Genomic DNA, 12,519 nt, shown 5'->3' with positions numbered 1-12,519 from the left:
AGCCCAGAGACCCCTGCTGGTGGTGCTAAAGGAAAAGAAGAGGTTGCTTAGGAAATTGAAAAAAGAAGGAAAATTAGATTTCTAGAATAGTGTCTATAAACAGTAGGTGTGATGGTGTCTATGTTTATCATCTGCAATATGGCACTTTCCATTTTGGATATGTAGTAATTTTTTTTTTTCCTTTATTCTCTGTAGTCATTATGTTACACTTGAGTTCTGAAGTTCAGTTAGATAATAAAATATATTAGGATTGGTGAGAAAATTCTAAAAACATTTTGTTTTCCTTTGTGACCAGAAAGTGTGAGTTCAGGTGCTTGGCTAAAAAAGTTTGTGCTTATTTAGAATCCATAAATAAATAAAAAAGCTGTTTGCTTCTTTGTGCTGCATTATGGATTGTCCTTACTATATTACTGTTTTTCCATACAAACTTACTACAAAAGCTTTCATGTTATTGCTTGAAATATGCTTTGTTGGAGATATTTTCATGCTTCCTTTTTCTCTTCCCTTTCATTAGACATTTGCTGACCAGGTATTTGGTATCTTCAGCTGGACAATTCCCATTGCTGTAGCCTTTTCTTGTTTTGGTGGACTTAATGCTTCAATTCTAGCATCGTCAAGGTAGTGCATGTCTCTGTTTGACAAATGTTCATATGTATTTTTATATGTTACTGTTATGCTCATCTGTTACAAGAGTGGCAACAACACTTTTGTAACCGAACCTATAATGAACAGCCACAATAAAATAACAGACCTAAATAAACTTCTGTGTGTGCATATATACACCCTTAACACTGCCTTACTTCCCCAAAGCGTTCCTAGCTCTATGCAGAGTACAATTAAAGATCAAATGAATGTTGTCTGTGTGGTAAGTGCTCAGGCCTTCTGATTATTTGGACTGAGTTATCTTGCATTTTACTTGATACAATAATTCCAGCAAGTTCTTGTTTTCAGATGTATTTACTTAAAACTTACTTACTTTAAAAATCAGTATCTTTAAGGTTTTTTCCAAGTAAAAAGTTTTAGAAGTTGCTACTGCTATTAACTTGCAGTCAAAAAGCTTAGGATAAAATACAGAAGCTTTCCTCTGAGCACTGATGATGCATGTGACTAGTGAAAGTTTTCAGTAGATTTATTCAGGCATTTCAACATCCTTCCTGCCCATTGAATGTATGCACAATGCCTCTGTACTGAGAACAAGTACAAGTGTGATCTGGTGAAGCAGTCAATACAGAACAATTTGCAGTTGATAATAAACTTAAGTGTGTTTGGTTTTTGAGCACATAGTTGGCTGAGCTATTTTTAGAGGCCTATTTTACCTGTAGGACTGTTTTCTAAAAATGGGTGTTTAACAGCATGTTTCTAAAAGCTTATATATCTTTTAGTGGTTGTTGTATAGTACATCTTTACCAGAAGGGTTGAATCCATATTTCAGTTTAAAGGATGTAAATTCAGTGGTGTAAATACTTATTTTGACTGGTATTGTTGTTTGATTTTTATTTTCTGTAATACATTCTGTCATCTGTGGCCTTAACTTCTGTTTTCTGATTTGTGTTTTTCAGGCTATTTTTTGTAGGATCTCGAGAAGGTCACCTTCCTGATCTGTTGTCTATGATCCACATTGGGAGGTTCACACCTGTGCCAGCACTGCTCTTCAATGTAAGTTATTATTGCTTTTCTTTTCAACTGTTCAGATGTGACTATATGAATTATTTAAAGGAAGACTTTATAAAAGCACAGAGAGAACTTCAGATTTACTGTCATTGAGGTGATTTCTGAGAGAGTGAATTTTGAGAGGCATAAAATCATGCCAAATGCCAAGGAGTAAGAGGTGTTACTTTCATGCAAAAAGCAGCATAAGCAATAGCTTTCACACTTCTCTTCATCCCAATCCTGTTCTTTTCTGACAGTGTGCTATGACCCTTATTTACCTGGCTGTGGAAGATGTCTTCAAGCTTATTAATTACTTCAGTTTCAGTTACTGGTTTTTTGTTGGTCTGTCTATTGCTGGGCAATTATATCTACGTTGGAAGGAACCAGATCGACCCAGGCCTCTTAAGGTAGTATTTACTTATTATAGAATTGTTTAAAATCCCTCTCTTCCACGTAATGTAAAAGTAATGTCTAAAATCTGGACCATACATGTTATGTCTAAAGGTTACAAATTGATTAGGACATAAAACATGGCTTCCATTTTATATTGTACCATGACAACTAGCTTGTCTGCTAGATAAGAAGAAGTGATTGTGGTAATAATATGGTCTTCTATTGTATGTTTCTGTTTATTATATTTATTATGTTTATTATATTTATCCTGAGTTATTATTATTATGTTTATTATATTTATCCTGAGTTTTATTGGATTTGTCTAAAAACATTTTATGCTGTTACACAGTTTCTTTCAACACAGCAGAGTTACCATACTTGATTACTTTTAGTGGCAGTTCTATTCAAGAAAAATTCTGCAATTTGCTTACGGTTGCAAATAGCCAGATGTATAAGATGAAAAGCAGATAATTTCATAAAGTGGGGTTGAGAGAGAAAAGTCTGTAATTCTCACCAAAATGTTTGTAACTGTATACAAGAAGTATTTCAGTAACATTCTATTTTTTCTGTCTGCAGCTGAGCGTGGCTTTCCCAATAATATTCTGTATATGCACAGTATTTCTGGTGGTAGTGCCACTCTATAGTGACACCATAAATTCATTGATTGGAATTGCCATTGCTTTATCTGGAATTCCAGTCTTTTTCCTGGGAGTTTATTTACCTGCATCAAGGAGACCTCAGTTTATCAACAAGATTTTGTGTAAGTTTCTTTGTTTGTGGAGATGTTGTTAGGAAAGATTAAAATTAAGGAAGTAATTCTTGGTTGTTGTGGTCAGTTGACCCCAGTCAGTAGCTAAGCACCCACAGAGCCGCTCGCTCACCAGAACCCCCCAGCAGGATGGTGGAGAGAGTAGGAAGAACAAAGGCAAGAAAACTTACTGGTCAAGATAAAGACAGTTTAATGAGTGAAGGAAAGGGGTGGGGGGGGAACAAGTGATGCAAAGGCAATCACCACCTCCCACAAGCAGACCGTTGCACAGCCAGTCTCCAAGCAACGGCCACCTTAGAAGACATCCTCCCACATGCATGCACTTCTTCCTCTACCCCAGTTTTTATTGCTGAGCATGACATTATATGGCATGAAATAACCTTTGCTTAGTTTGGGTCAGTTGTTCTGGCCATGTCCTCTCCAAACTTCCTGCTCATCTGGTTGCAGGGAGGGCAGAGTGGAAGGAAAAAAAAAAATTTGATACTGTGCAAACACTGGTCGGCAATAGCCAAAATAACAGTGTGTTACCAACCCTGTTTGAGCCACAAATCCAAAACAGAGCACCATATGGGCTGCTATGAAGGATGTTAACTGCATCCCAGCCAGACCCAGTAAAGGGGTATACTGGTTCTGTATTTGGTTTTACACCCAGATTTTATTTGCTGTATATGTGAAAGACCATCCACTTCCTACAGATTTTGTCCTCAGGTTTTATACATTTCTCTTTCTTAAGCAAGATTGATGACTGTAAAAGGGCTGGACATTCTTGGTAATGCAAGCTGTCTTGCTTACCAAATCAGTTGTTTGGATAGATTTTATGTCAGTCACAGATGGAATTTTGCCTTCAATTGAATTGCTGCAGATAAATTACACGTTTCTCTCCAGCAGTGCACTGTTGTTATTGTTAACTATGTGAGAAAAACATGATGAAGGATGTGGAAAGGAAGGTTTATAGCATAATCTTAGAATGCAACAGGATGTGGTGCTGCAGCAGCTAGTGAATATGTAAATACTCAGTAATCTTGTCACATTCCTATGTACTATTTGAAGTTCATGTTTTGGTTGTGGGGTTTTTTTTATTCTACCAATTTTACACTTATAGAGAAGAAAGATTGTACTTCTGTTAGTTGGTGGGGTGCCTAAGAAGAAAAATACCCTAGGATATCAACAGAACAGTATTAAACATCTATTTAAAAATTAAGTGGAAGACACTTTTTGCATTTTTTTTTTATCGTTTATTTCCCTTAAGAGGAGCGACGCGGCGTTCTTACAACTAACTTTCATTAGTCAGATGCATGTTGTGTAATTAGAGTTGAGACAGGTGGCTATTCTTCTGATTTATCTCCAATTTCCTGTGCAGGTGCAGTCACACGAAACATGCAGCTGCTCTGTTACTGTGTTTTAACGGAGATGGACACAAATGAAGAAAAGAAGTTAGAAATCAAATCCAACTAAAATTTCAAAGCCATTATAAGAAACAGGAGGGAGGATAAAGCAATTACGACAACAAAAGGGAAGAGATGGAACTGGGAAAAAATGGAAAAAACTGTTTCCAGTGGTCTTTCAGAAATACTGAAAATGTACTTACTTGCAGTTGGATTCTCGCATAGATTGTGCCCTCGCGTCACCCTCCTAAACTGTGGCATATTTTTATGGCACGTTTTCATGGGATAATGATTACCTGCTCTTTTCAGGCATGCAAGCTATGCGTCAATACTGTTCCTTCTTCAGAATTGGTATTAAAATGGTAAGAGCTAATGGATCAAATTAGATTTCTGCAGAACCAGGCAGTGAAGTAATGCATTTTTAAGTTAAACTGAACGACCAGAAGTCATTCCCAGCTTAATTCTGATGGATGTTTGCATGAAGTGATTTGCTGTGCTATCTCAGTTCTTATCCCAGAAGACAACTCATCACAACAACCTACCTAATTTGTCATTATTAGCAGAAAAATGAATAAAGTTGAGCTACATTATTTAAAGACAGAACCAACCTTTCTCCCTTAAAGATAAGTATTTTATTCTCTATGGTATGTGGAAATGTGGTATCTGACTGTGACAAGGATTTAATCAACAAAGCACCTTGGCACTGAAGATTTGATTATCATTTGATGATTTTTTCCTTTTAGCTTGTTAGTACTTGGTCAACTGACAGGCTTTATGAAACTTCCAGAATTAAAACATTCAGTTTGAAGCTTGTAAGCATTTGTTTCTGAACTGTTTTAGTGAACACACATTAGCAGCGTTACCTCAGCAATCAGAAAATTCCTTCTGAATTTCAGTGCTGTTGACTAGAAAATGACAGAACAAACCACTTTCTTTTTTTCTTCTATAGCAGAAGTTGTGTGGCAGGAACTGTATCTTGAAAGCTAAATAGCAGGAAAAGAAAACAGGAATAAAAACAGAAAGAAAAGGTAATACTACAATACAGACTGATGCTAATTAGTACTATTTGTAATTCTAGCGCCATAAGCTGTAAACCTAACATCAAGACACTTTGATACTGAATTTTGGGGCAGCAAAAGGTAACGTGAAGCCAGCCTGTTTGGCTAGTAGAGTGAGAGATACTTTGAAAACATACCTGGAACTTTTATCTTAGTTCAGTTCATCCATATGTGCATTTTCTTGTGTATTTAACTAAATCTAGTAATCACCAGAATATGGCTGAAGCAATGCACACTTAAAATGCTGCATCACGTTTGCATCAGCCATTTGAATAATAGTGAGAATATGTGGATTCTTGTACTGAGCCTCTGACTGAGATGATCTTAAAAAGCTACAGATAATGGCAAGTAGTAGTAGATGGTGAAAACTAACAAATAAACAGAGTCTTGGGCTACCTTTACGAAGCAGCGTTGGGACTTAAGACAGTTAAATTCTAGCTGAGGAACTTTGTGCACAGTTGACACACAAACATGTAGGGTCTTCTCAGTATTTAATGAAAAATAGCATTTAGCTATTATAATCTAGCTCTTGCATATTATTAGAATGAATTTAGTACCTAAGTTGAGACATTTGTCCAGTGAGTAGCATAGCTTTAACAGGCTAGGATTGTGTCATAGGTGAACAGCCATATTAACCTTTCTGTGAAACCAAGGAAAAAATATTTTACCCCCACTACCTTGACATCATCTGCCAGAACTGACTTAAAATCACTGCTGCAACCTACAGCTCATGCCTGACCTAGATCTAACATCCTGTTAGCTAAAATACTTTGTGTGTCCAAATAGGCAAGACTAAATGATTTTAAAGATAAATGCAAGTTAAAATGCTGACACAGCTTCAGCTGTATCAACTCCTATGATCTTTAAATGAGTAAAGAAAGCTTAGTCAAAAATTCTTTATTTACAATTTAATTTTTACCAGAGTAAAATTACTGGATAAAGATCCAGCAATAAAATGGACAGGTCGAGGCATTTCATATGCTCAAACACGTATGAAGGTAACTTCAAGCTTAAGAACAAATACAGTATAAAGCACTAGGACAGAGTGTCTTCTTCCAGGACTTCCACTTGCCATCACAGCAGACATGTTGATCTTCTTGTGAAACCCAACACATTAGTCATGACAAGAAGGGCTGCTGCCAGCTACCTCCATATATACTGTGGAGGTATTGTCAGTACAGGTACAAATGCTTTAAAAAAAAAAAACAACTTCCTTTGGAACCTCAACATCACAGAACAGGCAGAAAAATTTATTTTAAAGCATACAGTAACTTTTGCTTGGAACAAAAATCTGTATTGCCAAGTGGCGATACACCATTCACACCAATCTGTTTACTGTCTACCAGCTGAAGTTGGCTGCTCAGATAGCAAAAGGTTTTAGCATTTACTGGAATTCCAATCTAGTATCTAATAGTCAAGCCTAGTCAGTACGCATGAGGATGAATCAGGCTAGTCACCATCAATTTCAGAAGGCCAGACAGGCAAGAATTTAGCTTAAAGCTCATTCACGTGTGGATCGGTTTCCTACTGTCCCAATGTCCCAACTTTTACCGGAAAGTGGTTTTCCAGGGTTCTGGTGTGGTTTTTGTGGGTTTTAAGTGCAACATGCTTATCAACAGCCATCAGCAGCTGTCTGGATTTGCAGTTCTACTGCAAGAGTAGAATTTCATCTTCAGTATGCATTTCATCTTCAAAAAAGGGCTGTTAGTCAGAATCCAAATCCTGGATCTCATCGTATCCAAATTCCTGTAGAACCTCCTGTCGGTATTTGTTCCATGTTCTTCTCCTGTAACACTGGTCCTCATCGCTGAAGCTCTCTTCAGAGTCTAAAGGAAGAGCACTGACACTTTTAGATTATCCCTTCTTTTTAGTTAAACAATTAGGTTAATCAGACATTTTCAGCTTTTTGAATATCTCACATTAAGAAAGTCTGAACAACTTCTGTATTGGGTGAGGTTTCAATTGTTCTTGGAGTGCACTGGGATGGGGAGTTAAGAAAGCAGAGGCAGTGTTTCACAAGCATATGGAACCAAGTCATCTATCCCTTCTCAAAACAAGTAATCCTTTGCAAGTGCATCAGCCTGAAATGAAGTTCTTAATTTTGGCTTTGCAAAGACATTAAGATCCATTGTAGTTCCAAGAAAGATGATGCTTCTTGAAGCAGATTTAACCCATTCTAAGAGCAGAACACTACCCCAGCAGTGTTCAGTTAGTTGGTTTTTTAGAAAAATGGCATGTAAAAATGAATGGGATTGATATGTGCACAGCATGAAAGCAAACAATATTCCACAGGCATACCTTTTTCTCCATCACCATCTTCCTCAGGTAAGAATTCATCTTCATCAGGATAATCATTACGCCAGTTATTCTCATCATTTTCATCATCTTCATCTTCATATATTTCCCCTGGAACATGAGCATCATCTACCTGCATGTCAACACAAAACATAACATTCATTACAAATATAGACACTCAGCATTACGCAGTTTTTCATCCACCTATACAATACTATACAATCATAAAGAGCCAAGGCATCATAGAATGGTTTGGGTTGGAAGGGACCTCAAAGATCATCTAGTTCCAACCCCCCTGCTGCGGGCAGGGACACCCTCCACTAGACCACGTTGCCCAAAGCCTCATCCAACCTGGTCTTAAACACTTCCAGGGATGGGGCCTCCACAACTTCTCTGGGCAACCTGTTCCAGTGCCTCACCACTCTTAACAGTGAAGAACTTTTCTAACATCTAATCTAAATCTACTCTCTTTTAGCTTAAACCCATTCCCCCTTGTCCTGTCACTACACTCCCTCATAAACAGTCCCTCACCAGCTTTCCTGTAGGCCCCTTCAGATACTGGAAGGCCACAATTAGATCTTCCCGGAGCCGCCTTTTCTCCAGGCTGAACAACCCCAACTCTCTCAGCCTGTCCTCACAGGAGAGGTGCTCCAGCCCTCTGATCAACTTCGTGGCCCTCCTCTGGACTTGCTCCAACATAGGATACTTATCACTGCAAGTATAAGTTATTCAACAGTTGCACAAAGCAGAATAATTTGTCAGTATATTCACCATAACAGCAAACTGATTTTGCACCTAAAGCAGATAAGTTATGCATTTACATATTTCACTTCAGCATTTAAATGCCAAGGTTAATATCTAAATTAATCCTGCTCACTTCAGCAGTAGTGTAATAGATCAAGGAAAAGAAAAAGCTTCAGGTTCCTGTTGTGCAAGTCTATTGGTCGCAGTACCTATACAATAAAAGACTGGAGCTTACATTTAACTTCCTAACTCCGCACTCACTGAAGGGCAATTCCATTACAAGAAAGTATCTCGTATTAAGATTAAAGTCAAGTCCTCAAATACTGAAAAAGTTGTGTGTGTCCCCTTGCTCCTTTTTTTTACCCAACTGTATTTACAACTACATTTTAATTGCTACCACCTAGTCACAAATGAGATGTGAATCACTTAAGTTTACATTTGTGTGCCAAAATTTATTTGGCAATTTGAAGCCAGACAAATTCTTCTGAGTACATAAGCACTATCCCTTCAGTTTTCATTGCCATATCAGAATTTTCTTGAATCAATAGTAACCTGGAGGAACACAGCACTGGCAGTTACAAAAAGCCTAACACAGAAGTCACTGAGTATACGTGTAGTATCTTAAAAGATCTTTCTTAGCATGGCAATTTTTAATGATAGGACTCGAAGCATGTTTTTTTTGTGTCCTTTCTATTTCAGAAAGATCTGTTTTCCCGCATCCTTACCAGTTCATATTCTTCTCTATAGGGCTGTACATAAAGGATATTTTGGATCCAGCCAGGGGCTGATGTTTCCATATAGTAGATGTCATAAACATAGTCATCTTCTTTCTCACAGTGTTCTACTTTTTTACCATCTTCAGAAACATTTAAACGCTCACGGATCATCTCTACTGCATTGCAAAGAATCACATCTGGATCAGTTGTCTGCTGAGAAAAATGTTTTAAAAAAATCCACTGAAGCCATGCATGCAAAGTCTTAGTTACAGCCAACAGTTTTCTTTGTAGACAGTAGCCAACAGCTAGCTAAGGATGACATTCTGAAATCTTAGACTGTAACACTTTCCCACTGGAATGCTGATACTCAGACCATTAGCAACCTAGAGCACAAAGACACCGAAGAATCTTTCAATTACTGTACTAGTGTGCAGCCATCCCTGTTTCAGATAACAGGAGAAAACTTCTGGGACAAGTTCATTTGAAACTACTGGAGGGGATATGAGTAATTCCATAGAACTGTTCATCTGTTTCTGATGACGCATTGGTTGAATAGACACATTTTAAGACAGCCTGTGCTTTGTAGAGCAAACTTGCAACACTGCAGGAAAGACGCGTGCACAGTAGCACTGCTAACATGGAAGCAGATTACAGTATACAAAGTGTGCAGGACAAACAATGACAATGTGACAGATTATCAGGAAAAGGCTGACAGGCCCTACAGATACGATTTTTATTTCCTTTATTCCTCACTTCAACATTAAGACAGAAGTTTCTTCATGCTTTCTCCTTCCTAATAAATTATTTGCAATGTATTTGCTTTAGTGACCTGTACTTGAAGGTCTACACGAGCAGGTTTTGCTGCCAATTTTTCTCTGCTAGAGCTTTTCAGAATACCTTTTCCAATTCACAGCGGTGTCTCCTGAACTACATAATTCTAAGGAAAGGATACAGACCAGCCTTTTTTTCAGTTCGAAATGAAAAGGAAGCTTACTTCTTGCTTTCAACACCTACTGCTAGCTCTAAACGAGTTAAGAGGAAAATTCTGGTGCTACCTCAGTTTCAGTTGTTCTAATCAGCAGTGACAGGTAACAGTTAACTAACAGATCTCAAATGTCTGCTTGAACTACTTAGTTAATAGGAAGCGAGAGTTCATACTAAAGTTTGATGGCAAAGCCCTCAAATAACCTGTAAGAAATGTTGAAGGATTGCAGCTGGTTGGGCTCTTCCTTACCTGAGTATCTTTTACATTACGCATTTAAGTTTTCCTCAGAGCTGTGATGGGCTGCATATAAAGCATCCACGTGTACTTACATACAGTGAAGGAACTACTAAAGCAAGCATACACAGCCCTCTTACCTTTTCCATTTGGTTACAAGTCTCTTTAATACAAAAACTTCGTAACACTGCATGCAGGGCAACCCTATACAGAAGGCAGAGCTTCTTCATACTTAAAACCATTCTAGATATTCAGCAGATATCCCCTCCAACTGAAACCATAAGCTTAACTCATAATGCCAATGAAAACAGGATGCAGGGGCTTAAGCAGCCTGTCAGACACCTAGAGGTCTGCTAAAAATAAAATACACAATAAAACTATATATGGGAATTCTGAGAACGAGAGGCTCAAAAGTGTCTTTTCCTTTAGTGAATCTTGCCTACAAGTGACACTTTTCCAGGTAGAGAAGTTAATCAAAATCCTCAGAGATCCACCTGACAGATGAATATGAGAATTTATACATCAGAACAGGGTACAGAAAAAACGGTGGTACAAGCCCTTCCTGTAGCAGCCAACTCCACATGGCTGTCTGTCTTGACAGTATTAGTGCACTTCAAGATCCTCATGAAAGTTACTCCCTGTACAATGTTCCAACTTGCAAATATCTAGTTAAAGCTCCTATTAAATAGTGGAATACTTACAATGCAAAAATACTTCTACAGCAGTCAGTTTGCCCACACATACTAGTCAACAGTGATATACAAGTACTTCATGTGCACTAAGTTCGTTTGCTGACCTGTGGGTTTGCAGCAGTTACGCTGGAGTCTTCCACCTCCTCCTCTTGTTCAATATCAAACAACTGGAATTTCCCACAGCAGTCCGAACTCTTATCGACAGCACCGCCCTCCTTTTGTGAAGCATCTTCCACTGCTTCAGAGTCTGATCCGTCACCATCAATTGATGCCTCGCCATTTATGCCAGCTGCAACTGTTTCAGTACAGTTAGGTCGATGGCTGGCTATTACACGATAACGGTTTTCCTTCCTTTTCACTTGCTTGTAAGAACGGAGTTCCTGAATGATTCGCTGAGTGCTTCCTAAAGAGGGTCGCAGACTTTGAGCTGCTTTGTCTTGAGTGATCGCTCCTTGAACGTATTTCTGAACTGGTTCGTTCTGAGTAAAGAAACAAAAAGGAGGGGGAATAAAAAAGACACCATCAACATAGTAAGTCATATTCCTTACTAGCAATGATTAATAACTACTATTACTGGCGCTTCCTTTTTGAGAACTGCAGTACCAATGTTTGAGTTAACTTCTACTACTGCTTTAAGCAACAAAACTGCCATAATATCCTCAGGATGTGGGGAAAAAAAGGATAAAATGTTTGTAAATTGTATGACTGCTTCAATTTGATTTTTTGACAATATACTTTGTGGCACGGAATAACCCTCCAAACAAAAACACATGCCTTTAGAAGACTGCGATAGTCCTAAGTTTAAGCACGATATCCTTTACAGTCTCCTACAAAGACCAGTTCCCAAGAAAGACCAGTTTTATTCAACATAAAAGGCTGTACAGCAGATGAAAGTTGTTAAGCTTGTAGGGCTGAGTTTCAGCACCTCAAACCGCAGAAATTCAGGCTTCGCTTAGTGACTATTCTGTAGCCTAGGAGTGAAGAACAGTATATAAGTGTAGAAAAGTCAGTGCCGAACGCGGCTTTTCACGGTGGTCACTGCGCTGTGTTCCTTAACTAACAACCTGAACTAACAGCCAGCTCTGCACGCAGGTATGATGCTGCTGCTGCGCAAGCGGGCAGTACTGACGAGAAGGCCGCGTCCCCGTGCGTATCAGGACCAGGACGGCACCTCGCAGCGAGACGCCGTTCTCCAGGCTACCAGCAGGAACTTCGCATCCACAAAACATCCTGAAAGGCCCCCGTGGGGCAGCGCTGTACACCTGGAGAAAGCTTGCTGCTTTCAAAAGCCCCGTCGGGGGGTACAACAAAATGTCCCGGCTGCATCAAACCGCCCCCGCCCGCCCGAGGCGCGGCCCCGGCCTACACCAGTCCCGGCGGCAGGGCCGCGGTACCTTGGAGGACACGGTCGCAACCAGCTTGAAGAGGCTCCTCTCCACCGGCTGGGCAGCGCCGCACTCCGTGCGCAGCCGCTTGCAGGCGAGGAGCAACGCCTCGGCCGGCTCCGTCCCGCCGCGCTTCCGCTTGACGCGCAGCACCGCCGCCCGCTCCATGGCGCCCGCGCAGGCCCGACGGGAAGGGGCGGGCACGGCCGGCGG

The 12,519-nt window shown here is 39.5% G+C and overlaps 2 protein-coding genes across 3 annotated transcripts in view; one reads left to right on the top strand and one right to left on the bottom strand.

Annotated features, from left to right (window-relative positions):
• Positions 1-5,013, top strand: part of SLC7A6 (solute carrier family 7 member 6) — a 30,228-nt gene extending 25,215 nt beyond the window's left edge. Inside the window, exons 6-10 of the mRNA XM_075765852.1 lie at positions 515-618; positions 1,560-1,656; positions 1,908-2,057; positions 2,620-2,803; positions 4,173-5,013. Coding sequence (XP_075621967.1) covers positions 515-618; positions 1,560-1,656; positions 1,908-2,057; positions 2,620-2,803; positions 4,173-4,267 — 630 coding nt within the window. The 3' untranslated portion in view covers positions 4,268-5,013. The remainder of the gene's footprint in view (positions 1-514; positions 619-1,559; positions 1,657-1,907; positions 2,058-2,619; positions 2,804-4,172) is intronic.
• Positions 5,014-6,846: 1,833 nt separating this feature from the next.
• Positions 6,847-12,513, bottom strand: SLC7A6OS (solute carrier family 7 member 6 opposite strand). 2 transcript variants are annotated; one of them, XM_075765857.1, is made up of 5 exons: positions 12,316-12,513; positions 11,026-11,400; positions 9,020-9,223; positions 7,554-7,683; positions 6,847-7,081 (listed from the first exon to the last, which is right to left on the bottom strand). In XM_075765857.1, the coding sequence occupies exons 1-5, from the start codon at positions 12,472-12,474 to the stop codon at positions 6,960-6,962; spliced, it is 990 nt and encodes a 329-aa protein (XP_075621972.1). In that variant the 5' UTR covers positions 12,475-12,513; the 3' UTR covers positions 6,847-6,959. The 2 variants fall into 2 exon arrangements, with proteins under 2 accessions (XP_075621972.1, XP_010297549.2); XM_010299247.2 differs by having other exon boundaries at positions 9,020-9,220; positions 12,316-12,512.
• Between the last annotated feature and the right edge of the window lie 6 nt (positions 12,514-12,519).

The sequence above is a fragment of the Balearica regulorum genome, chromosome 13, assembly GCF_011004875.1.
Source record: "Balearica regulorum gibbericeps isolate bBalReg1 chromosome 13, bBalReg1.pri, whole genome shotgun sequence".
In the NCBI taxonomy this organism is placed as follows: domain Eukaryota; kingdom Metazoa; phylum Chordata; class Aves; order Gruiformes; family Gruidae; genus Balearica; species Balearica regulorum.
Note: the sequence above shows the minus strand (reverse complement) of the source record. Positions and strands in the feature narration are given on the sequence as shown.